At 33.1% G+C, this 27,168-nt stretch overlaps 1 protein-coding gene across 2 annotated transcripts; it reads left to right on the forward strand.

The window, feature by feature from the left end:
• Nucleotides 1–218: 218 nt before the first annotated feature.
• On the forward strand, nucleotides 219–6,532 carry LOC130981674 (AT-rich interactive domain-containing protein 6-like). 2 transcript variants are annotated; one of them, XM_057905308.1, is made up of 13 exons: nucleotides 219–401; nucleotides 755–1,929; nucleotides 2,034–2,073; nucleotides 2,907–2,959; nucleotides 3,375–3,420; nucleotides 3,888–3,980; nucleotides 4,831–4,938; nucleotides 5,040–5,094; nucleotides 5,187–5,262; nucleotides 5,428–5,494; nucleotides 5,576–5,626; nucleotides 5,726–5,818; nucleotides 6,102–6,532. In XM_057905308.1, exons 2-13 carry the CDS (start codon nucleotides 794–796, stop codon nucleotides 6,201–6,203), a joined length of 1,920 nt encoding a protein of 639 aa, XP_057761291.1. In that variant the 5' UTR covers nucleotides 219–401; nucleotides 755–793; the 3' UTR covers nucleotides 6,204–6,532. The 2 variants fall into 2 exon arrangements, with proteins under 2 accessions (XP_057761291.1, XP_057761290.1); XM_057905307.1 differs by having other exon boundaries at nucleotides 261–401; nucleotides 742–1,929.
• Nucleotides 6,533–27,168: the final 20,636 nt, after the last annotated feature.

Below are 27,168 nucleotides of genomic sequence, written 5' to 3' on the forward strand. Positions count from 1 at the left end.
TCAAGTTCGAATCTGTAAATATCACTTCTGCTTTGGTTTAGTATCAGAATACCTAACATGGAAATGATGGAATACTATATGTTTTGGACTAGTTATTTTGAACATCAGTTTAGGCCCAAATATTTTGGGCTCCTATTCTTACTGGATTTACTAGTCAGGGCCCAATTCAAACGACGTCGTATGAGTAAGATTGCAGTTCTTGACCTTTTGACGTTTCGGTGGTCGTGGCTAGCGCGGCGCGTGGCGCGTGTTCCAATATCAAGCTCGCATCAAATTCTGGATCTGCCGCTTGAAGCTGAAAACGTTGTGGTGGTAAAAATTTTCTTGCAAGTAAACCCGCATAGAGCATCACAACCAATTAGGGTTTTTTCAAATTCTCGTTCATCTTCGATTTCATACAGGTAATGCTAAATTGGCACTGCTGTTTCTTCCTTTTTTATTTTATTTTATTTTTTAAAAAAGTACGGTTATCATTCATTGTTCAATTTAGATTTATTTATTCAATCTCTGCAAAGAAGACTAAGAACTCAAAGCTTTTTGTGCTTTGTGAATTTCACAAACACATGGTACGATTTGGTTTTTGGGACTAAATTATAGATGTCAAGTTAGGGTTTAGTTGCCCTCATATTCTCACCTTATACCAACTTCCTAACTTTAGAAATCCTCGGTGTTGATCCGGTTTAGTTTTAAGGATGAATTTTTTTTCCCTCATCTCTGTTTTCTTCTGTTGAACTCCTGTAGTGGTTTGGTGTAGGAGGTTGTCCTGTTCTAATGCGTGGTTAGAATTTCGGAAATGAGTGATGCGAAAGAAAATGAGGAAGTTGGCCAGGGTGTGCCCTCGGCTATGGAAGAAAACCAACACTTAGATGATGCCAATTTTCAAATTCAACCTGATGCTTCTTCTACTCCTGCTCCAGTAGAGGAAAGTCCAAATCACGTCAAAAACATATCGAAGGAGCCGCCTGTTGAGTCTAAGGCGGAGGCATCTGCTGAGTCTAAGACAGAGCCACCTGCTGAGTCTACGGCTGAGCCACCTGCTGAGGTTATGGCAGAGCTGCATCCTGTGGCAAAGGCAGAACCACCTCCAGAGGCCAAGGCAGAGCCATCTCCTGAGGTCAAGGCTGAGCAACCTCTTAGAGCTGTGTCAGAGCCATCTGCTGAGGCTAAGTCAAAGTTACCTGCCCAGGCTACGGCAGTACCACCTGCGGAAGCTGAGGCAGATCCTCCTTCTGAGGATAAGTCTGAGCAACCTTCTGAGACTAAATCTGTGCTACCTGCTGAAGCTATGTCAGCACCAGATTCTGCGGACAAGGCTGAGCCACCACTTGAGGACAAAAGTGAGGATCAAGAGGTGGTTCCTGAGGGTATTCAACAGCAAGATATTCAAAGTAGTGAAAATACTCTTCAGTCAGTCACAGTAGAGCTTGATGTAAATAGAACTGATCGTGAGGAAGCTTCTGACCCGATGGAGGAAGCTAATGAAATTCCTCAGAGCAATAATGGTACAGAGGATGATGTGAATGTTTGTACAAATAATGCCAATGTTGCTGAAACAACAGCAGAAGTGAAGCCTGAAGATGGTGAAGTGGCTAATGGTAAAAGTTGCAACCATGTTGAACCCATACCATCCGGGTATGATGAGCCTTCTATGCTGCAAGCTGTTCCTGCTGATACAAATGTTGAAATCAAGAATATATTAGAAGTTGAGAATAAGACTGATGAAAATCAAGCTGCTGCAACTGCAGACAATGGGAATGAAAACTCAAGTCACATGCTTTTCTTGGACGCAGACCATTGTTATGATGGGAATGAGTCAGGGACGGAGGAAGAGCAATCAGCATTCATGAAGGAGCTTGAAAATTTCTTTAAGGAGAGGAGCATGGAATTCAAACCTCCCAAGTTTTATGGAGAAGGACTTAATTGCCTTAAGTAAGTTTTAGCTGTTCAGTTTAGCTTTTCACTGTTATGTTATGAATTGACCAAATTCTGAAATATGATCACTTTGGCCTGATCCATATTTGGTGGTTTATAAGGTTGTGGAGAGCTGTAACAAGATTGGGTGGTTATGACAAGGTATTCTTCACCCCCCCCCCCCCCCCCCCTTTTCTCCCTCCTCCTGTCTTTCCCTTTTTTTTGAGGGGTATGGCAGAGGATTTATATAATTTTATGTAGCTGACTTTGGATGAATGAACATATGTTAGATATCCACATTAACAGTAGGGTCTTCTGGTTAAACATGTTGGCACACTCCATCTGATCCGTGTTTGTAGGATAGTAGTTTGACTTTGCCGATCACTTTTGTTGTCTGTAATGTGTGATCAGTGGTAAGACCAATGTTAGACTGCCGGTAAAAGTTGAAGACGTTTCATTGCATATAAACTCGTACATATACAAACCAGTGGGAGAGACTATCTAGATATTTAAACGTCTATGAGTAATCTGGTATATGTTTATTCTCAGATACTCTGTAATCAAATACCTAGGTGTTTAAGATTGCTTGAGTACTATGAAAATTTACACAATTCAAATTATACATGGAACATGCAAGATTGTAAATGTCTATGATTCCACAGATATGCTAATTCTTATGATGTTCATGTTGCAAACTGAAGACAAATGAAATTGCTAACCTGCTGAATTCTCCATCAATGATTGTGAAATCTGCTGTCGAATAATTAATTAACTGGATGAACAATTGGCCATGGTGCAAATATGGCTGCTATTTCACCTATGAAGTTATATGTGCATTATGAAAATTGAGTGTATTTGAAAATAGGCTTTGGTATGAGTTAAGTGGTTGTTCCTTGAGGCAAATTCATTACACTCTAGCTAACAGGTTTTGTTTTGGATCAGTTGTTTTCATTGCTGCCAGGACATACCCCTAACAGGCTTATATTTATGAATAGGTAACCTCGTGTAAGCTATGGCGGCAAGTGGGAGAATCTTTCAAACCTCCTAAGTAAGAGCCAACATCCCCTATCTTGTCTTGATTGTGTTCATGGCTCATTGAAGAGTCTCCTCAAATGAACACGTTATAGTACTTTGTATCTCTTTGTGTTATTAGATTTCAAATCTGTGATATGCATTCTTTCTAATTTTCTAAGTAATGCCATGGTAATGGTAGTGTGTATTGGTTATGATGATGAGACCAATTAAGTGTTTCCATGTATTATGAATGGTTGCTTGATTTCCTTATGCATGGGAAAGTATACTTTTCAAGCTATTATTTTCATTATATAATAAGTGGTATCTTTTTGGTTGTTTTAGGGGGTTGGAGGATATGTGTGGGGAGAAGGGCTGCCAAATTCTGACAGCTTTTTGGATGAATTGATTGCTTATCACTGATTATAATGTTCTGTTTTTAACACATGCAGGACATGTACCACAGTTTCATGGACTTTCCGTGGGTTTTATGAGAAGGTGGTTTTAGATTAATGTTAGACTTCATCTTTTGAAAAAAAAAATTTCTTTTATGAAATAAATTCAGTTTTCAAATTGTTGAAATATCTATGCATGCTTAGTGTTTCTTTGAAGCTTCTGTTTAGGCTATTTGTGTGGACATTACTATTATTAACATTTGGTTTATTTTAGATAATGTCACTTACCTGGAAATTTTCATGTTAGCATACCTTATGATCTGTAAGATGTCAAGATGATAAGTGTTCAAGTTATGGCCTTATTAGAGAAAATTTTGGCTCTTAAGTAGTGGCATTGTCCGAATTTCTATATAATCTATTTAATACCTTAGACATATATGCTTATTTTGTTATTAGCTATTCCATTTTCAAGATTTCTGAAAATTTTACCAGATATTGTGCATATAAATGTAGGCATGCTCTTTTTCAAATGTGTTATTCGTTTTTAATATTTCTGATGTACTACTGCAGGCACTTCTTGATTATGAAAGACATAAGATAAAAGGTGGTGAGCTGAGTGTTCCAATTCCTTCACAACCAGAGCCTATGAATATCGAAAATCAGGTAAGATGTAATTTCTGTGTTTGATTTAATAGCATAAGCAATAATATCTACTATAATATAAAAGGAATGGGGAAGTTAGTGTCCACTTTTTTTCCCGATTTAACCCTTAACTCCCATACCAAGTAATTATGCAGTTTTTCTTTCAAAAAGTAACTTCCAAAATGTTAAAGCTCTGTTCCTGCTCCACCACTAGTACAAGAAACATTTATTGATGGAAATTTTTGCTTTGTTGACTTCAATAGATGATTGATGGCACCTTTTTCATCAAGTTTGCTGTCATAAGATGGGGGGGGGGGGGGAACTATTGGAAAATTATATTGCTGAAATTTTAGGGGCTTTAACATGGTGCAATTCTAATTTAGATTTTCTCAAAATTACTTTTCCTAAGAGAAAGTTTGACCTAATTATCAGTTCAAGCTTAAACTCCCCCTGGTTCCTCACAATTTCAGAAGGCTATTATGTTTCCAGCAAGAAGAATATTTCATCTGTGCGACTTTGCATCTCTATGGTTTTCTACATATTTACCTCCCTTCCCCATCCCTAGGAAAGTAATGCCTACACGTGGATTTTAAGGCATCAAGCATTGTTAAATGTGAATACTTGATTAAGTTTGAACAACAACAACAACAACAAAGCCTTATCCCACTAGGGTGGGTCGGCTACATGGTTCAAACTATGCCATTGTGCCCTGTCATGGTGATTAAGTTTGAACAATAGTTTAAAATGGTTTGATTTCTACCTTATTGTAATGTAGAAGCTGCTTTGCGGGAGGAATTAAACTGCCGCTCTATCATTATCTGTTATCCCTGTTGTTATTTGTGTGCTATGTTTCAATGATGATTCTATGCAGACTTCAGCATCAGGTAGAGCACGTAGAGATGCTGCAGCACGCGCTATGCGGGGTTGGCACTCACAACGTCTACTAGGCAATGGTGAAGTCGGTGACCCCATTATTAAGGTCTGGTACAATTCTGAAGTTGTGATTAATTGGCATTTTCTCTTTGTCCTTGTTTTTACTTTTTACACCGTATAATTGTTTAATACTTTTGTTTTTCTTAGGATAGGAATTCTGTGTCTATGCAAAAACGTGAAAAGGAGCAGCTTAAAAGCATCAGTATGGCCCTTCATCCTATTGCTACCATTCCTAACAGGATTGTAGTTGTTAAATGATTCTCTTAGTATTTGATTCCCTTCACTTTGGCTCAGATTTACTTAAACGTAAGAAACCATCGTATATGGACAATGCAGTCAAAGCTGCACGTAGTAAACTGTCTAAACCACAGTAAGACACATTTACTTCATTTTCTACAGCTCTGTTTATCCTTTGTGTTAGGCTTGCTACTTATCTGTTTGTATGGTTAATGGTTGAAATATGCTGCCAGCCTATGCTTGGCACTTTAGTTCACTCGCTGACTTGCCTGCCTGTGTTGATATATGTGGCTGGTAGATTGGATACAGCTGTGATTGATATTGGACCTCCTGCTGATTGGGTAAAAATCAATGTGCAAAAAACTGTAAGTTGCTTATCTTGTGTTCAAGTAGAATATAATTTTTATATGCAATTTCCTCATTGCAATGGAAACTTTTGTGGGCAGAAGGATTGCTTTGAGGTATATGCTTTAGTTCCTGGTCTACTTCGAGAAGAGGTAATAGCATATACTAGGAATTTTAATTTTAAAAATAAAATGATAAATTACACTACTCCAACTATGGTGAGGATAATCATATATACATTCTGCTATCAGGTGCGTGTTCAATCAGACCCAGCAGGACGCTTAGTTATTAGTGGTGAGCCTGAGCATCTCAATAATCCTTGGGGTGTAACACCTTTCAAAAAGGTAGATTTCTCCACCTTTTTCAACAATAAGGATGTATTTGGCTTGGTAATTTTATTGATATCTATTACTGGTGGTGTTTAATATTTTCAAGCTTAAAATATTAAATTATTTATATTAATGGTCCATGCCTTTTAGTATTTCTTACACAAGTACCACTGGATGCTTTGTAATTGTTGTAGTAAAAAGTTTTCTGCTACATACATCCTACTGAGGGTCTTGCGATTCTATGGTTTAATAATTTTTCATTATGTCATCCATGTTTAAAGAATTTTAATGAATTCAGGTTGTAAGTTTGCCCTCAAGAATTGATCCTCATCAGACATCAGCGGTGGTAACTCTGCATGGACAGTTGTTTGTTCGGGTCCCATTTGAGCAATCAGAATAGTGGTTCCTTTACCATTGATTTACTTAGATAGTTGCAGGGAAACCATTTAGAGCAATGGCTTCAGGGTCAGCCTCTTCAGACTTACCCCAATTTGTAGCTTAGCTTAGCATATAATATTTATATTTATTTATGTTTGGGATATTTAAAAGTCCTTGTTAATGATTCTTCTCTAGCAATTCCAGTTCGACCATGTTAATACGAGTTTAGTTAGTTAGGATTCTCTAATTGCTGAAGAACATGTCATTATATTGGCAACTTGGGTGATGAGAGTAAATTAAGCTGTTGATATTTAATTTTAACATTTGGGATGAATATACTGCATTTGCTTAGTTGCTTTCCGCACTGATCATTTGGCAATTTTTCTGAAATGTAATAGAAATAAAATCATAGATCAGTAGACCAGTGTGTTTGGTTCAACTTTTGGTTGGGGTCTGTGTTCGTTTCTTTTTTCGTTTTAAACACGATGCCTTTAGTGTGTCTTTACCTAATAGTTCATGACATCTTGATATGGTGTCCGGTTTTTAATCATAAAAAGTTTAGAATTTGATTTTAGTTTTCATTTTTTAAAATAAAAATAAATTTTCATTAAAATGTATTGGAAGGTTCTATATCTAAGAGGTTTATATTAATCACACTTTTATCCCATTGACTTTCCTTTTTTATTTGTTTTCTATTTTCTTGTTGACTGTATCAAAGTTCACGAGAAATTTAGTAGCTTTTTCCTAGTAAATTAAATACCATAGTTAGCTTTTTCCTAGTAAATTTAATACCATAGTTCTATGTAAATACCATTTTCCTCCCCAAAAGGAACTTTGTTTATGAAAGAAATATATTATGTTTACAAATCAATGTACTTTTGATGGTCACCATTGAAGCGTACATATTTTGAATTTATGTTTACTTTTTGACTTGAACATTTAGTATCATCGTTGAACACATGACTAAAATCAAGCTACACACGCACATATATAAATATTGAAATGGTTATTATGCTGGTTCTTCTTTTTCAGTCACCTTGTGATAAATGAGAGTAGGTTTTAATGTTGTTTAGTCAAAGTTTGTATCGTGGGGGAGATCGAAAGAAGAAAAAGAAGGGAGCTTGCTCTGTGGCCAGTGCTATCTCATCAAATTTCAGTTTTTCATTTTGTTTTTAGAAATCTAATAATCGGCCACTTATTATTTATTGACTTTTTTATGCCTGCTTGACTTTCATTTAGGGGTCAATATATAATTTTTATCAAAATTTATTATTTTTAGCTATCACTTAATTATCAACTCAATTTTTTTAGTTTAATAATTCAACAATATATTTTATTACATATTTTTAAATATTCATGACTAACTAATCACTAAAACAATAAATTCTAATAGTTTTTTAGTATTCTTTTATTTATTTATTTTTTATTTTCTTGAAGCTTCACTGATGGTGATGTTATCCATTAAGAATATTACAATCATAATGTGTGAAATAAATTAATGCCTACACTGATTACCACGTTATTGTTTATTATTTATCCGTAATATGATAATAATTTGAACAAAACACAAGGGATAACGTCGGTGCGTGAAATAAACTCATATGTTGGATTTCTTACAAGTACTTAAATAAAAGTTTATTGTTATTAAATGGATTTAAACTATTATAATGGTGATACTTTCGTGTTTTATAAGATAATAGGACAAGCCTAGTACAATTACATTAGTCAGCAAGATAACCTCCAATATTTATTTAAAAGAAAAACAAATTCTCTTGGTTTTTTTTTTCCTTTCACGAGAGTTAGTAGTACTAGCTATTAAGAATGTCAAAACACCGCACTCACGTAGTTTATTTTCGTGTTCCATACAGTACAAATACGTGTGTTTTGGCACTTAATGGAACTATGCAACAATAATCATTTTAGTGTTTTGGACCCAATAATAATAATTATCCATAACTAAGCACACCCAATAATAGTAATGCGTACATGCATTACTACTTCTTTTTTTTTCGAATTTTTTCAACACACCAATTTTTATCAAAAAGTAAATAAATTTATTGACATAACACATAAATATTTACACATAATATAAAAAAATTTACACATTATAAAAATTTATTTATATAGCACATAAATTTTACACAAAGCATAGAAATTTTATTTATAATATAAAAATTTTTACACATAACATATAAATTTTTATCGTGAATATAATTTATTAATTGAGTTAGTCAATATTTTAAATATGTGGTTTTTTTTTTTTGCAGAATGTATACTAAAATTTATATATATATATATATATATATATATATATTGTTGATTAGATGTCATTTTGGATATATAGTCCTTAACAAAAATTTTTATATTGTGCATTAAATTTGTATTATATACTAAATTTTATGTGTTATGTATATTTTATTAGTTGAGTGTTAATATTTTAAATATATAGTTATTTAAAGTTTTTTTATATTGTGTATCAAAATTTTTGTATTGTAAATTAAAATTTATATGTTTTAATTTTTTAAACATATAAAAAAATAAAAAAGATGAAGAAGAAGACAAGGATGATGACGTTAATGGTCACTTAGAAGACGAAGAAAATGATATCTATTCTGAAGAGCTGAAAATGAAGTGTATTATCCTCAAAAACATATTTTCCTTTTTAGTTTCAAAATATGTCAAATATTTTAGATAATTTCTTACGTTAATAGTTGATAGTTGATACATACGAGCTATTTTTAAGCCATTTATAAAAACATATAAGTTAAAATATTTGAAATTCAATATAGTATATGTTACAATATATTTAGGATATTATAGATTAATATATAATATTTAATTGTAATCTTATATGTTTATTTAGTTTAATATTAAATTAATTTTATTATTATGATTAAATTACAGTTTTTACTTAATTGTAAATAGATACTTATTGTTGCCCATTATAATAGCATCTGAATATCAACTATATATAATAGGTTAATTACTCTTATTTAGATTCTTTTTACAAATTCTAAAAAAACATTATTAGATAATTGTCTTTTAATATGTTTAAATCGTGGTTTTATTTTTCGAGTTTAACTAATATATGTTTTAAGGGTATATAATAAATTTATTATTAATGAAAAATTTTAAATATTTTTATTTAATAAAATAAAATATATTAAAAATTTAAATTTTTTATATTTTTAATAAAAACTTTTTTATTTTATAATTTTAACATGTGCCTTTAAGACTCATGATAGATAAATCTTTAGGTAAAAGCTCAGGTGCAGTCAACTTCACGTGAAGTTGATATCTGAGAGCCGTTAGATGATTTGACTAATTTGAGTAAATTTTCATCTAATGGCTATTAGATATCAACTTCACGTGAAGTCGACTTCACCTGAGTTTTCACCAAATCTTTATCTTTTTTAGTTTGTTAGTTAAAACACAACTTGCTCCAAGAAATGAATGTGTCAAACAAGTGTTATCAACTATCAAACATACACGTCACATTAATGGAACATATGTGATTCTTAATTTCTTACCTTCTAAGGTTTAATTGTTTGAAGTTACAAATTAAATACAAGGCCAATTCTACGGTGGTAGTTCAAAAGTCGGCACTATATTGAAACGTTTGCATGTCAATTTGAATTAAAATATGTGATGTTTAATGGGTAACCGTTATAACACAAACTTAAAACAACTTCTTTTGGCGGCTAAAAGTGGAAGTATTTGATTTCATTCATAAATTCAACTTTACACAAAGCTAAGGTTGTTAGGACAGGTGAGAGCCCAAGTATTCTTCATTGCCATAAACGGCATATGCATTCATCAACCAAAAATATTTTTTGTCCGAAACATGTGGCACTTTTTATGCATAAATTTGATGACCATTGCTCACACAATAACTTTGGTTCATCTACCTCTCCTCCATAGTTTTTAGTTTAGTTAGTTTACTTTCCCTGTTTCATGAACTTGTACAAGTTTTAATTAGGGTTCCTTATTTGTTTCCCGTTTAATAATTGGTTGGTTGATGTTCAGATAAAGTGGAGTAACAATAATTAAATGATAAAAATTTAGGAACAGTTATTTTTGTATGAAATTGATATTTAAAAATTATCAGATGATTTGATAAATTTAATTAAATCACTATTTAACGATTTTTAAGTATTAATTTTACGTAAAAATAACTGGATGTGAATATTTACCTAATTAAATTAAATTGGTCAAAATCAATATTTATCTGCTTAATCAAATATCGAAAGTTTAAATCCGACCAATGTATATGACTGAGCGATAAGATACATGTTAATGATTTTGTCGAAACATTTACCAATAATGTTGGTTTATGTCACCCGTTTGACTTGTTAAGACAACAATTGGCTACATCTAGAAAATTAAACTAATTAAAAACGCTGAATTAGAGAGACTAGACGAGCTCATCTTGTGGAAAATCTATATATAGACCATTATATTTTTTCATTAAGGATTATTTATACTTATACCATTATTTTTTATTTATGAAATTAGTGATGATACATATTTGAGATGGTAAATTATATGATAAAAATGTAAGTTTATATATCTTTCTTTTTATATGATGAAAGAGAAATTTAAAATATTATGACCCATATTTTGAACATTAATAAAATAATAAAAAAATAATTATAAAAGAAATTTAATTCTCTCTCTATACAACATTAATTTGAGATATATATAAATAAATTTTACAATTTATCTAACAATAGAAGTACATATGTTATTAATCTTTAGTGCCAATACACAATTTAATTTATTTATTTTTGGTTGTCATAGTGTCTTAAAAATCATGGGCTCCAAAGTATAATCAATAATTTATAAGGTGGGTGATAAAGATAACACTAATTTTCAATGAAAACTGTGTGGATCAGCTACTCCTTTGGCAGATTAGTGGATTTTTTAGACAGACAACTGTAGTAATTAAAGAGATCATAAATCCTAGTGAGCATTAGTCCTCAAAGTTCGTTACTATCATTAAAGTTGAGCCGTAATCAGACAAATTTTCTTCATGGAAAGCAGAAAGAAAGAGAGAGAATGAAACTCATCACAAGTCTCACATACATTTTCTAAAGTACTCATAATATTTATTTATATTTATAAATTTAAAAGCACACATACATGTTCATTAACAACTTTATATATATATGGCATTATCAATATAAAAAAATTTATACACAAATAATTAATTATCTATTGATATATTTTAAATTATTTTATTTAAAAAATTATCTAAACGCATAAATTTAACAGGAAAATTAAAAAAAATCTATAAAATAACAAAATAATATTTTTGCCAGTTATCTTTCCTATAATGTAAAAAAGCCAGCCCCTCAATCATAAAAAGCCAATTCCAAAGTCAAACTTTGTTAGACTAACAAAAGCTAAAGTAAATAGTCTCATATTATTATTATTATAACATATTCTTTTAATTAGCAGCTCAATTCCGGAATCTCACCAATTTGATCCTGATTATGATATTCATGTATGTTGCTTTGCTTTAGTCACCTACTTTGAAAAAGAATAGATGGCATTTTGGTCTTTTTAATTTTTATTTATTTTAATTTTTCCCCCTTGTCCCCATACAATGGCCCTACCACACCAATCAATGATTCAACACCTTGATGTTCATATTAGTGCCTTCTATAAATATTTATTTAAATAACAAACCTAAGTTTCTCAAGTTTAATCCCGGTGACATATATCAATATATATAAATAATCACACCATACCAAACCGTCCAAAATTCACAAACTTTCCAAGCTTCTTCCTTCAAAAAAAGTCACCCTTCAACCCTATATATTTGTACATAAACTCATCAAGTTTTGGTGCTTAATAATAATTATTAGTCCAAAACATATGGATCATCATCATCATCATCACATGAGTTATTACAACAGAGTTAGTAGTGGTAGAGGAGGATCTTCCTCTTCCTCTTCATCTTCCTCTTCTTCGTCGTCAGCATCGTCCACGTCATCATGCCACGGAAAATGCAGAGTGTTTAGGTTGAATCTAAGAAGAGTTTACTATCTAAGACTAAGGAAGAGGTTCAACTTCTTCCTTAGAATATTTGATAAGTTGACAAAACTCTCATATTCTGAGGCTCTAAAGATTCTCAAGAAAGTGTTCCAAAGAAGAAGGAGTGGTGGATTCAAGAGGAACAACAGTAATAGCAGCAGAGATAGCTTGGTGGTTATGAAGGGACACGTGGCACCATCTTATGTGAGGAACAATTCTTTCTATGCAGAAGCCATTGCTGATTGCTTGGAGTTTATTAAGAGAACTTCAGTTTCTTCCATGGACGACCAAATCCATGACCCCATTCACCATCATCATCATCAAGATAAAATCTCATAGTAAATATATAATTATATTTTTTGCTTATTTTCATATTTTTTTACTAGAGACAAAACATAATTAATATATGCCAGTATTTTTTAGCTTATCATCTTCATGTGTATTTTTAATATTCCTTTTTTTTTTGGCATTTTTTGGAATACATTTAGTTATTCCTGTTTTCTGTGTATATTATTAAATCAGTTTGGTGAAGTTTTGGCATCGGTAATGCATCATTCTCTGTATGTAAACAGACTTGGGAAATTGTCAAATTGTGTCACAGACTCAACTTGTAATGTAACATGTTCCTTTCTTTATCTACAAATTTTGTGGAGGGGTGCAGATATTTTTCCCCATCTTAATTTTGATTTTGTTATATGATAATTTTATATAATTCAGTTATTACTATTTAAATTTTTCTTCCATATTAAAATTCCAAAGATATAAATAAGACTCGAATTTACGATCTTTAGATGAGTATGAAGAGATTATTATTTGAATTATAACTTGTTAGCAAACACGTTACTTTATTTATTATTAGATAAGATGTGAAATTTACATTTTACCTAACAATAAAGAAATATATATTGACTCAATATACAGGACAAAATAATAATAAGATAATAAATATTAAAAACAAAGATAAAAAAATAAAAAGTAAAAGAAAGTTGTTTTTACCACCTAACATAGCAATCCTGTTTTTGACTAATCTAAACATAAAGTTAGTCTTAAAGAGGGGAGGGATTATTGTTGACATTAGAGAGAGAAGGGAAGTAGAATTTTTTAATTTTTTTTTAAATTGTTTGATAAAGTGTGATTTTTTATTATTTAATATTTTTTTATATGATTTTTTTGTCCTACTTAAAAAATGTAAAATAAAAAAAATACTTTACTAAACAATTAAAAAAAATTAAAATAATCTATTTCTTGGAGATAGCAATAATCATACCCCTAAATTTGGTTACATGGTTATAATTTAGTAGACATGAGCACCATTGTCATTCATATTAAAATGAGAGAAAAATAAAGTTTATTATTAAAAAAAATGAGTATTGATAGTGATTAGGAATCCACTAATGCTTAGCTTTAGAGCTAAATAATCTAGGGATTTGTTTGGTGGGCCGCACTAATTTAAGGGGGTGTCTGTGACAAAGGCCAGGTTGTGGCTAAATTGGCTTACAGCTTGGCTCTACTAATCTTGTTCTTACCAACTCTCTGTCCAAAATAATCTAGCTTTTGAAATCTAGTGCCAATACTACTAAAAAACAACAAAAACATTTTGCATTGGATACTTTGTCCCAATATGAAGACCATTATGTCAATTATATCATCATTTCTTGTTAATTAGTGTAACTTTGCATCAAAATCAATGCAAGAACTTGAAAATTGATATAACTATATTTCATTTCATAATAGGTAGTTACAATAAACATTTGTATTGATATTGTCTTGTTTTTGAAAATATACCAATATTACTTTATTTTTACCCCCACGTATAAGTATATGATACAATAATAATCTACTAAGAGTTTGGTAAAAAAATTTATTTTTTAAAAACGTTATGCGTACATGTATGTATTTGTATATAAATATATATATAATAATTTAATTTATTTTTAATATATATTTTATATTTTAATGTAATTTTATATTAATAACTAATATTAATAATTGATTTTAGTATATATTTAAAATGGTTGTTGATTTCTTTTTTTTTCTCATTTTTTGTTTCTACTTCTAATATCTTGTGGTAAACTAGCAACTTATTAAATTTTTTAGAATATTTTTCTGTTAAAATATTATCAATTTAAGATTTAAAAAAAAAAGAATTTTATGCTATAATATCAAAATTTTTATAACCTAAACTATAGAGTTTAATTTTTGTTAATTCAAAAAAAAAAAGAATTTAAACATAAAGCAGATAAAAGTAGAAAAAAATCTATAAAAACAAGCTCATACAAATTTAAAAAAGATTTTTGCACAAAAGATATTTAAAATATATAATTAGTTATGTATTTTTTATTAATTTAAATTTTTTGAATAAGTAATCTGATAAAAAAAATTTACTCTTAACTTATTAAAAGTTGTTTAGTGATGAGAAATTAAGTAATATATTTATATACACGAAATTTTATATTTCATTTCAATTTTAATAACACATCGTATTTTAGAATACTGCTATAGATTCGAGAGATATTTTTTTGGAGGTAATTACTATGATACTTGCATGTAATTGCTTGATTTATTAAAAATTTAAAAATAAATATTTAATTAAAAAATATAAAATAAATAATTTTTAAATATTTAGTAATTATTTTTAAAAATTAGGCAAATAAGATACCAAATTCAAAGAAACCATAAAATTTGTCTTTTGTGAATATGCTTTGATGCATGTATCTTGATCATTCTTCTTAGGGTGTTAATAGCTAGAAAGAATATTTCTAATTTCCACCTATTTGCAAATGGAACCCGTTGGTTTGAAGCTAAATATACAATTAAGGAGAAAAAAAATAAATAAATGGCCTGATAATTATTTCAAACAGACGATATTTTTAATAAAAAAATTTTGTTTGGTTTTCGATATTTATTTTTATGAGATTGATTAATATTTTTGTTAATATTTTTGCTCTGTATTAATAGAATAAACCTATATAATATGTTAAACTACTGTTGATTTATTTATTAAGAGTTAATTAGGATTGATAAATTATTTTTTGTTGGAAATTTCATTGTCTTTTAAGAATAATTGTAAAAGTAAATTAGTTTTTTTTTTTACTTTTTTCAAATATATTGGCTAAATTTATTATGTAAAACTAAGAAATATTAATAATTTTTAAATTAATTTTACTTATATAAATTAAATAGAGGGTATATTAGTGATTAACGTATCACATAGGTATGATTTTAAAGATAAATTGTTGATAAAAAAAAAAAAAACTAATCAATCTCACAAAATTAAATATCAAAAACTTAAAAAAATTATCAGAAGCCAAAATAGGTATTCAACCAACAAATAAGTTTAAAGCTGCTTCTGAAGGAATAGTTCACGAGCATAAGTAAATAATATTCAAACACATAACAAGAAAAACGGTATGAAAAATTATTTGAAAAAGTTATTCGTGGTCGAAGGAAATGGAACGCTCTCTATGTTGGATTTTTGGGCTCCCTTCCTATGTGGAGAAAAAGCCCAAATGCTAGTATCCAAGCCCATGATTAGTTGAAGTGGCTGAGATGAGTTAGGGTTGAGAGAGAGAGAGGTCATTTGCAAGGAGAACACCAAACACTAGAGAGAAGAGAGGAGAGAAAGTCATTTTCGCACATAAACAAAGCTGTCTCTGTAAATTGGTCACTGCAGATTCGTTAACCGTTGGATCGAGCTCAAATTTAGACAGTATGTTCTACACATCTGGTTCTTTGATTTCACCGTTCGGATCTTCAATTCGACATCTGTAGCTGGAGATATTGGCCACGCATAGTAGCTCTATTTTTGTGGTATTTTCATCTTCTTGTTCTTGTTTTGAAAGCTTTGAAGCTTGGGTTGTTTGGCTTGTTGTATGCACATTTTGTGCAGTAATTTGTGACTCTCTTGTACCCTATTTTTCATCATAGTGAAGCTATATCCTGGTCTTGGTGACTCGTGGTTTTTACTTCTCTCATTGAGGAGGTTTTCCACGTTAAAAATCTTGGTGTGTTAGCTTGCTTATAATTTTTTTTTTTGGGTTTATGTGATATTTCCGCTGCTATTGGGTATTATTATGCTGGTGTTAATACTTGTTGTGAGTGGATATTGTTGCTCCTCTGATTCTTGCAAGTAGGGAATTGTGTTTTATTCCTATCAATTGGCATCAGAGCTCAGTTTTGGGTATTTGGTTATAACTTGCTTGAAAGATGGAGGCAAATAATTCTACTAGGATGATAAGTTTGAATGGCACTAATTACCATCTATGGAAGGGCAAAATGAAAGATTTGTTGTTTGTCAAAAATCTACATTTACCCGTATTTTCTACACAAAAACCAGAATCTAAAACAGATGAAGAATGGGAGTTTGAACACCAACAAGTTTGTGGTTTTATTAGGCAATGGGTGGATGATAATGTTTATAATCACATTGCTAATGAGACTCATGCTAGGGCTTTGTGGAATCAAATTGAATCCTTGTATGCTTCCAAGTCTGGCAACAATAAATTGTACTTGTTGAATATGTTGATGAATTTGAGATACAAAGAGGGGTCACAAGTATTAGATCACTTGAATGAATTTCAAGGAGTTCTGGATCAGTTGTCAAGCATGGGAATCAAGTTTGAAGATGAGGTTCAAGGATTGTGGTTGCTAAATACTCTACCAGATTCTTGGGAGACATTTCGTATCTCTCTTACTAATTCTGCTCCGAATGGTAAAGTGAGCATGCAACTTGTTAAAGGTGGCATTTTAAATGAAGAGATGAGAAGGAAGACGCAGAATTCTTCGTCACACTCTGAAATGTTAGTCACTGAAACCAGGGGAGAAATCAGAATAGAGTTCAAAAGGATAGAGGTAAAAGCAGGAGCAAATCCAAGGGAAGATACAAGAATGTTGAGTGTCACTACTGTCACAAAATGGGTCACGTTAAAAAATATTGCTATCTTTGGAAAAAGGAGAACAAAGGTAAGCAAGAAAAGAAGGATGATGGTGGTAATGATCGTGTATCTTCTGTTTCAGATGATCTTCTTACTGTTGATATTGCTGATTATGAGTACAAGGTCAATATTGTTTCTGATGATGAGTTCAGCTGGGTAATTGATAGTGGCGCCTCAATACATGTTACACCGAAGAAGGAGTTCTTCACTTCTTATACTCCAGGTAATTTTGGAGTGCTTAAGATGGGTAATGATGGTTTGGCCAAGGTTATTGGTGTAGGAGATGTTTGTCTTGAGACCAATATGGGAATGAAGCTACTACTTAAAGATGTTAGACACGCTCCAGATGTTCGCTTGAATTTGGTTTCAGTTAAAAGGCTTGATAATGAAGGCTTTGTAAACATTTTCGGCTTTGGACAATGGAAGCTTACTAAAGGCAACTTAGTGGTGGCTCGAGAAAAAGGTACTTCAAGTTTGTATGTGATGCATGCCATGTTTGCAAAAGGTAGTGTGAATGCGATTGAAAGTAAAGAAGTTTGTAGCTTGTGGCACAGACGACTTGGTCATATTAGTGAAAAAGGACTTAGCTATTTAGCTCGAAAGGATGCTCTTTCAGGTTTGAAGAATGCAGAGTTGGAGAAATGTTCTCATTGCATGGCTGGCAAACAAAGAAGATTATCCTTCAAGAAGCATCAACCTTCAAGAAAATCAGAATTCTTGGAATTGGTGCACTCCGATATTTGTGGTCCTTTGAAGGTACGGTCTTTTAGTGGAGCTATTTACTTTATTACTTTTATTGATGATCATTCAAGAAAGCTTTGGACTTATGCTTTAAAAACAAAGAACCAAGCTTTGGAAAAATTCAAACAATTCCAAGCTTTGGTTGAGAGGCAAACAGGTAAAAAGCTTAAATGTATTCGCACTGATAATGGTGGTGAGTATTGTGGACCATTTGATGTGTATTGCAAGCAGCAAGGCATTAGGCATGAAAAGACACCTCCTAAAACACCTCAGTTAAACGGTTTGGCAGAAAGGATGAATAGAACACTGATTGAAAGAGTTAGGTGTATGCTTACTGAAGCTAAGCTACCTAAAGTCTTTTGGGGTGAAGCGCTACTTACAGCGGCTCATGTGATTAATCTGAGTCCTACAATTGCTTTGGACAATGATGTTCCGGATCATGTTTGGTCGGGTAAAAATGTCTCGTATGGTCACTTGAGAGTCTTTGGATGCAAAGCATTTGTTCATGTTCCAAAGGATGAGAGGTCCAAGTTGGATGTGAAGACAAGGCAGTGCATTTTTATTGGGTATGGTCAAGATGAGTTTGGTTACAGGCTTTATGATCCAGTTGAAAAGAAGCTTGTAAGGAGCCGTGATGTAGAGTTTATTGAAGACCAGACCATTGAGGACATTGATAAGGCAAAGAAGAGTCAATCACAAGAGAGCAGTGACTTGACTGATGTAGATCCAGTTCAGCCGCCTCCTTCGTCAGAACAAATAGAGAATCAATATCAGGAGCATATGCAACAAAATGAGCCTTTGGTTCCTGATGACCAGGAGATGGGAGATCCAATTGATGCTCCAGTTGATGATGATGCTGATAATCAACCTGAGCTACCTGAAGATCCACCAGGTTTCCATCCTAGGAGGTCTACTAGAGAGCGACGACCTTCAACGAGGTATCCTTCTAGTGAGTATGTAACATTTACTGATGGATATGTGACCTTGACTGATGGGAGAGAACCTGAATGTTATACGGAAGCTATGGAAGGTGACGACAATAAGAAATGGTTTGATGCAATGCAAGATGAAATGAAATCCTTGTATGATAATCAAACATTTGAGCTTGTGAAGTTGCCAAAAGGAAAGAAATCTTTGCAGAACAGGTGGGTTTATAGGTTGAAGCATGAAGAAAATTCTCAGTGTCCAAGGTACAAGGCTAGATTGGTGGTCAAGGGCTACAGGCAGAAAAAGGGAGTTGACTATAATGAAATCTTTTCACCGGTTGTGAGAAGATCTTCTATTAGGACTGTTTTGAGTTTGGCTGCAAGTCTTGATTTAGAGATAGAGCAGATGGATGTGAAAACTGCTTTCCTTCATGGTGATCTTAAGGATGAAATTTACATGGAACAACCTGAAGGTTTCATGGTAAAAGGCAAAGAGGATCATGTTTGCAAACTGAAGAAGAGCTTGTATGGCTTGAAGCAAGCTCCAAGACAGTGGTACAAGAAGTTCGAGTCTGTTATGGCAGAACAAGGCTACAAGAAGACTACTTCTGATCATTGTGTATTTGTTAAACAGTTTGCTAGTAATGATTTTATTATATATCCTTTTGATATATGTTGATGATATGCTTATTGTTGGTCAGAATGCTTCTAGGATTGATATGTTGAAGAAGCAACTTGCAATGTCATTTGCAATGAAGGACCTTGGTCCAGCAAAGGAGATTCTTGGCATAAGAATTGAGCGTGATAGAAAGGAGAAGAAACTTTGGTTGTCACAGGAGAAATATATAGAGACAATGTTGCACAGGTTCCAAATGGAGAAAGCAAAGGTCGTTAGTACTCCTCTTGCTACACACTTCAAATTGAGTTGCAAGCAAAGTCCATCAAGTGATGAAGAGAAGAAAGACATGGAAAAAGTTCCATATGCATCAGCCGTGGGTAGTTTAATGTATGCTATGGTGTGCACAAGACCGGATATAGCTCATGCTGTTGGTTGTGTTAGCCGTTTTGTTTCAAACCCAGGAAGAGAGCATTGGAATGCTGTAAAATGGATAATGAGATATCTTCGTGGTACTTCTAACATGAAGTTGTGTTATGGAAGTGATAAGCCTATTCTAGTTGGTTACACTGACTCAGACATGGCAGGAGATATTGACTCTAGAAGGTCCATTTCAGGCTTCTTGATCAACTTTGCGGGTGGATCTGTGTCTTGGCAATCAAGATTGCAAAAATGTGTTGCTTTGTCTACTACCGAGGCCGAGTTTATTGCCATTACCAAAGCGTGCAAGGAGATGCTTTGGATGAAGAAATTCTTGAAGGAACTCGGGTCTACTCAAGAGAGGTATGTGTTGTTTTGTGATAGTCAAAGTGCTATACATCTTGGTAAAAATTCTACTTTTCATTCTCGGTCCAAACATATTGATGTGAGGTATCATTGGATACGTGATGTTTTGGATGCTGAGTTGTTGGAACTTGAAAAGGTTCATACTGATGAGAATGGTTCTGATATGATGACCAAGGCATTACCAAGATGGAAGTTTGAAGTTTGTTGCTTAATCGCCGGATTGGCGGTTACCTCCACATAGTCGTGAGGGGGAGATTTGTTGGGTTTTTGGGCTCCCTTCCTATGTGGAGAAAAAGCCCAAATGCTAGTATCCAAGCCCATGATTAGTTGAAGTGGATGGGGTGAGTTAGGGTTGAGAGAGAGAGAGGTCATTTGCAAGGAGAACACCAAACACTAGAGAGAAGAGAGGAGAGAAAGTCATTTTCGCACATAAACAAAGCTGTCTCTGTAAATTGGTCACTGCAGATTCGTTAACCGTTGGATCGAGCTCAAATTTGGACAGTATGTTCTACACATCAGGTTCTTTGATTTCACCGTTCGGATCTTCAATTCGATATCTGTAGCTGGAGATATTGGCCACGCACAGTAGCTCTGTTTTTGTGGTATTTTCATCTTCTTGTTCTTGTTTTGAAAGTTTTGAAGCTTGGGTTGTTTGGCTTGTTGTATGCACATTTTGTGCAGTAATTTGTGACTCTCTTGTACCCTATTTTTCATCATAGTGAAGCTATATCCTGGTCTTGGTGACTCATGGTTTTTACTTCTCTCATTGAGGAGGTTTTCCACGTTAAAAATCTTGGTGTGTTAGCTTGCTTATAATTTTTTTTTGGGTTTATGTGATTTTTCCGCTGCTATTGGGTATTATTATGCTGGTGTTAATACTTGTTGTGAGTGGATATTGTTGCTCCTCTGATTCTTGCAAGTAGGGAATTGTGTTTTATTCCTATCACTCTAAACCCTAAGGTGGCAGCGGAGAAAAAATCTTCTCAAGAAAAGGACCAAATACAGAGAAGTGTCAAGAAAGTTAAACCCAACGAGGATGAAATCCTGCCAGATGCAGAGGAGGTACCACGGAACAAAAAAAGGTGTCACTACGATGGTGATGGATAATGTTGGTGACCGGCAGAGCCAACCCCCTCCCGCACTGAGGAGTCAATCGGATTCTGTACCGACGGGTAAGGTAGCATCAAGAACGACAAGAAGTTGTTCTATAAGGATATCCTGATGTTATGGGGAGTCGGGATGGATTTATCTTCGACGGAGATTGTTCAATTGGTGGCTGAGGATTATTCTCTGGATGAGGTTGTGGAATTAACCAAGGAGTAAGCAGTCCCCTTCAATCCAAAACTAGTAATCGAAGTGTCCCTGGAAGAATACGACACATGGTGCAAGTCTTGGAAGTTTTTCCTAATTGTCAAACTTCTGGAAAAAAACTTTGGGTTCCGCGCTATGGATGCCTGGATTCCACGTGTATGGGACAGGAAGGGTGAAGTCAAAATCATTGACTTAACTGGGAATTTTTTCCTAGTTCGATTCCTAGACAAGGAAGATTATCGACACGCTCTATTCGAAGGCCCTTGGCAGGCTGCTGGCCATTATCTCTTGGTACAGAGATGGAGGCCATTCTTTAACCCTTGTGCTAATAATTTTCAAAGAATTGCAGTGTGGGTGCAGATTCCAAATTTACCCGTGGAATTGTACACTCAATCGTTCTTGAAGAGAGCAGGAGTAAACATAGGTTCTATGCTCAAAATTGACCAAACCACACCAATTCACTCGAGGGAAAAATTTGCGCGGCTATGTATTGAGATTGACTTACGGCGTAAACTTGTTCCGGCCATTGAAGTATTAGGCCGAGAGTTCAGGATAGAGTATAAGGGCTTGCATTTGATATGTTTTGGGTGTGGAAGTTATGGTCATAGAAGGGAGGAATGTCCTAATGAAGGAGTCACGAACACCAAAATGCAGCCGCAAACGGCAACGACTGAGACCATTCCGATGGTTAAAGCAAATGGGAAGGTTTAGATGCAGCTAATCTGGCTCCGGATAATTCGGAAGTGGTTCCCGAAGAAAGGGGAATTGTGACAGAGGTGCAAGCGAAGTTTACGGGAAGGGTTGATGAGAATATTGAAAATCAAACCACTTCTTTTGGGCTTTGGATGCTTGTGAACAAGAACCAACGTAGAGGAGCTTGCCCTAAGCAAGGAAGTGGGCCAGGGCCCAAAGTGCAAGTTCAACTGGGCCCACGTTTCAACTTGTTGGGCAATGAGGAACCCAAATACCCAATAACTCCTTATTTGGGCAACATAGCCTCAACTCACACGCCCAAACATTTTGAAGGAAATGAGGAAAAATTGAAACTTCCGTTTCAAGATGGAAGAAGTAAGAAAATCCAAACTGGGAAGACTCCTTCCATTCTCAAGTCTAATCTGTTTGCTGTCCAGAGCAATGGGGTGTCAAAAACGTGAATGGATGGGAAGGAAGCAGGGAGTCGAAGTTTTGAAGCAGTGGTGAATAAGGGGAAAGAAGTAGACTCCTTCCTAGTCATGCGGCAAAAAATCAGAAGGAAGATGATTACTAGCACTCAATTAATTTGATTAAACACGCACAATTCATGACTGGAGGTGAGAAGCTGGGCTTGGAAGGGCTTCCCTATGTTCAAACATATCTTCCTTCGAAGAAGGATATCAGCGCTGCAAATAAAGTAAATCGCAATATGGGAGACATGGGTACAGCATCAAATCCACCGGACCTCGGAGCAATGGTTGATGCACACTCTCCTGTGGTTTCTGTTTTGGTTTCTCCCATGGTGGAGCAAGCTTCAGCAGGTATGGGGGTGGATGGTCCCACTCCTGTGTAATAGCTGGTTTCAGTATTTTTTTACTGTGTTTCCTGCCTTCTTCCGTTGTTGTTGTTTATTATGAATATAATAACATGGAACTGCAAAGGTGTAGGATGTAAAGGTTTTTCTGGGTTGGTTAAGGATTTATGTGGTCGTTATCACTCTAATATACTCTGTTTACTGGAGACTCATATCTCTAGAACAAAGGCAATGAACATTGCTCGAAAGTTTGATTTCTCTTCTTGGCATCTTGTGGAAGGTGTTGGCTTCTATGGAGGTACTTGGGCGTTGTGGAATGATACGTTTTGGTGTATTGAGGTTCTGAAATCGCATAGGCAATTTGTCCACCTGAGGGTAGCTTATCAAAATGAGCTTCCTTGTTTTCTAACTGTTGTCTATGGATCTTCCCATATTGCTCCGCGAGCTGATCTTTGGTATAATATTCGAAGATTGGCAGGTCTCATTCAGGGCAATTGGTGTGTGGGTGGCGACTTTAATTGTGTGCTTACGAGTGCAGACACTGGGGGTTTTCAACTTATCCAGAGATCATCACCGTTTTACCGCCTGTCTTCTTGATTTCGGGTTGCACGATATTGGGTTCCAGGGGCAACCCTTTACTTGGCAGCGGGGGACTATCCAGAGGAGACTGGATAGGTATGTGGCAAATAACCCATGGTCTCTGTGGTTCTCGCAGGCTCTGGTGAAACACCTATCGAAGCTAAAATCCGACCATGTGCCCATCCTACTTAACTTGGATTATCATGGTAATTCCTTTGTTAGACCTTTCCGTTTCTTAGCTCCTTGGCTTGTTCATAAGGACTTTCATGTGCTATTGATTAATAATTGGCGTACTGATAACCTGCTAGAGGATAATATTTCATCTTTCATGTCCGCTGCAAAAATTTGGAATAATGAAGTATTTAGTAATATCGCAAAGAGGACATTTCGCATTTTAGCTAGGCTTAATTGTATTTCTGCAAATATTTCTTTTGAGCCGAATCCTTTCCTTGAGGATCTTCAATCGTGTTTGTGGACGGAATTAAAATATTTGCTCATTCAAGAAGAAATATACTGGAAGAAATGTTCACGATGTAAATGGTTAAATTATGGAGACAGGAACACCTCCTATTTTCATGGTGTAGCCACTTTAAGAAAGAGACTAAATAGAGTAAGTATGCTGAAAGAACAAGCAGGAGTCTGGATTGAGCAGGATCAGCAGTTGCAAGATCATAGCCTTAAATTTTTTTCAAAACCTTTATACGGAAGATTCCGGGTTTGAGAGATTGGAAGCTCCGGGTTTGTTTCCAACGATCTCTGAGGAGGATATAGCAATGTTGACTAAGGAGGTGACAGTTGATGAAATAAGAACTTCCCTCTTTGCAATGGGGGCCTGGAAAGCTCCAGGTCCTGATGGTTTTCCTCCAATGTTTTACCAAAATAATTGGTCTTCTGTTAGAGATTCTCTAATCAGTTGGGTTAAAAGGATCTTCCAAGATCATCAACAAATTAAAGTAGTGAATAATACTTATATTTTTCTTATCCCAGAGATTGATAATCCTGAGACCATAAGGCATTTCAGGCTAATTGGTTTGTGCAATGTATCATACAAACTCATTACCAAGATTGTGTCTCAACGATCAGAGGAAATCATGCCCAAGCTTATTAGCCCTGCTCAATGTAATTTCGTTCTAGGCAGACAGAGTGCAGACAATATTTTGGTGGCACAAGAGGTCCTCTACACTATGAAAAATAAAAAGGGTGAGGGCGGATCCATGGCCATTAAAATCGATCTTGAAAAAGCATACGATCGATTAAAATGGCAATTTATCAGAGATACTCTGTTGGAGGCCAACATTCCCAACAATCTAGCTGATTTGATCTTTCACTGTTACTCGTCAGCGGAGATGCATATAAAACAAACTCATATAAATTTAAAAAATATTTTTGCATAAAAGATATTTAAAATATATAATTATTTATGTATTTTTTATTAATTTAAATTTTTTGAATAAGTAATTTGATAAAAAAAGTTTACGCTTAATTTATTAAAAGTTGTTTAGTGCATGTTTGGGCGATATTATTTTGTTAAAAAAATATCTTTTTTCAATGAAAAAAGATTTTTTTTATTTTTTAACGTGTTTGGCAAATTTCTAGTAGTAAAAGTAAAAGCACTAGTAAAATAAAAAAAAAAAAGATATTTTTTGAGAAGTTGTAATTTACATCTTTTTTTAAAAAATATTTTTTCCTTAAAAATGTTTTTCATTTAATAAATAAACAAAAAAGTACTTTTATATTGTTATGCCCAAACATAATTAATAGATAAAAAGATCTTTTTACATAAGATATCCAAACATAAAATTATTTTTATTTATCTATAAGATCTTTTAAAAAAAGATAACTCAAAAAAAGATCTTTTTTTTTAAAAAACTCACCCAAACAAGCCCTTAGTGATGAGAAATTAAGTAATATACTTATATACGCGAAATTTTATATTTCATTTCAATTCCAATAACATATCGCATTTTAGAACAATGCTATAGATTCGAGAGATATTTTTTGAAGGTGATTATTATGATACTTGCATGTAATTGCTTAATTTATTAAAAAAAATTAATATTTAATTTAAAAATATAAAAATAAATAATTTTTAAATATTTAGTAATTATTTTTTAAAAAAGAGGCAAATAAGATACAAATTCAAAGAAACCATCAAATTTGTCTCTTGTGAATATGCTTTGATGCATGTATCTGAAAATGATCATTCTTCTTAGGATGTCAATAGCTAGAAAGAAGATTTCTAATTTCCACCTATTTGCAATGGAACCCGTTGGTTTGAAGCTAAATATATAATTAAGGAGAAAAAAATTGTTTAAATGGTCTGATAATTATTTTAAACGACGAAATTTTTAATAATTTTTTATATTTATTTTTATGAGATTGATTAATATTTTTTGTAAATATTTTTGTTATGTATTAATAAAATAAATCTATATAACATGTTAAATTATTGATTTATCTATTAAGAATCAAATATGATTGACAAAAAATTTGTTATTAAGAATTTTATTATTTTTTAAGAATAATTATAAAAGTAATTTAGTTTTTTTTATAAATATATTAACTAAATTTATTATGTAAAACTAAAATATATTAATAATTTTTAAATTAATTTTATTTATATGAATTAAATAAAAAATATATTAGTGATTAACATATCATATAATTAATATATTTTAAAAATAGATTATTAACAAAAAAATTAATTAATTTTACAAAATTTAATATTAAAAACTTAAATATATATATATATTTTTTAAAGATCTCGTAATCTTTAAAAAATTTATCAAAGGGCAAAATACGTATTCAACCTACAAATAAGTGTAAAGCTGCTTCTGAAGGAATAGTTCACGAATCATAGAATATTAGAATCTTTGTGGTAGCATATTAAGTGCCATCCGCCAAACAAATAGAATTTTGGGATATGCATATTAGTTATTATGGAATATTGGAGTTATCAATGCATGGCTATGTATAACCGTGGCTTTATTATCTGACGTTTATAGTTATACGGGCTATAAAACTTTAATACTGAAAAAAAAATATTTATATATATAGTTATAATTAAGAAAAAATAACACTATGAAATCATTTAGTAAGTTTGAGCGAGTTAAACCCAAAATGGTTTCTGAGATTGGCGTCGTGCACTAAAATCGTTTATGAGATTTTAATTGTATCAATTACGTTCTTGAGATTGAGAAAAGTGCACCATATTAATTTTAACTCATTTTTCATTAACTACGTGATGACATGGTTTGATGACGTTGACTATAAGTGACACATGTCATTCCATGATTTGGCCACGTGTAATGATATGATGATGTGGTGACGAGTGACATGTGGCATGTTGATGTGGATTGTTGTGCCACGTGTCACATTGTTATTTGGCTACGTGTCTGTTTGTGCCATATGTCACAACAGTATTCGTTCACGTGTTGTCCATTATATTATCATTATAGATGTACCAAATTAGTCCCTCACTTTGTATTAAGTGACTCATTTTAATCCATAAAATTGAACATCGTGTACCAAACTAGTCCCTTCAACAA

Source organism: Arachis stenosperma, chromosome 5, assembly GCF_014773155.1.
Source record: "Arachis stenosperma cultivar V10309 chromosome 5, arast.V10309.gnm1.PFL2, whole genome shotgun sequence".
In the NCBI taxonomy this organism is placed as follows: domain Eukaryota; kingdom Viridiplantae; phylum Streptophyta; class Magnoliopsida; order Fabales; family Fabaceae; genus Arachis; species Arachis stenosperma.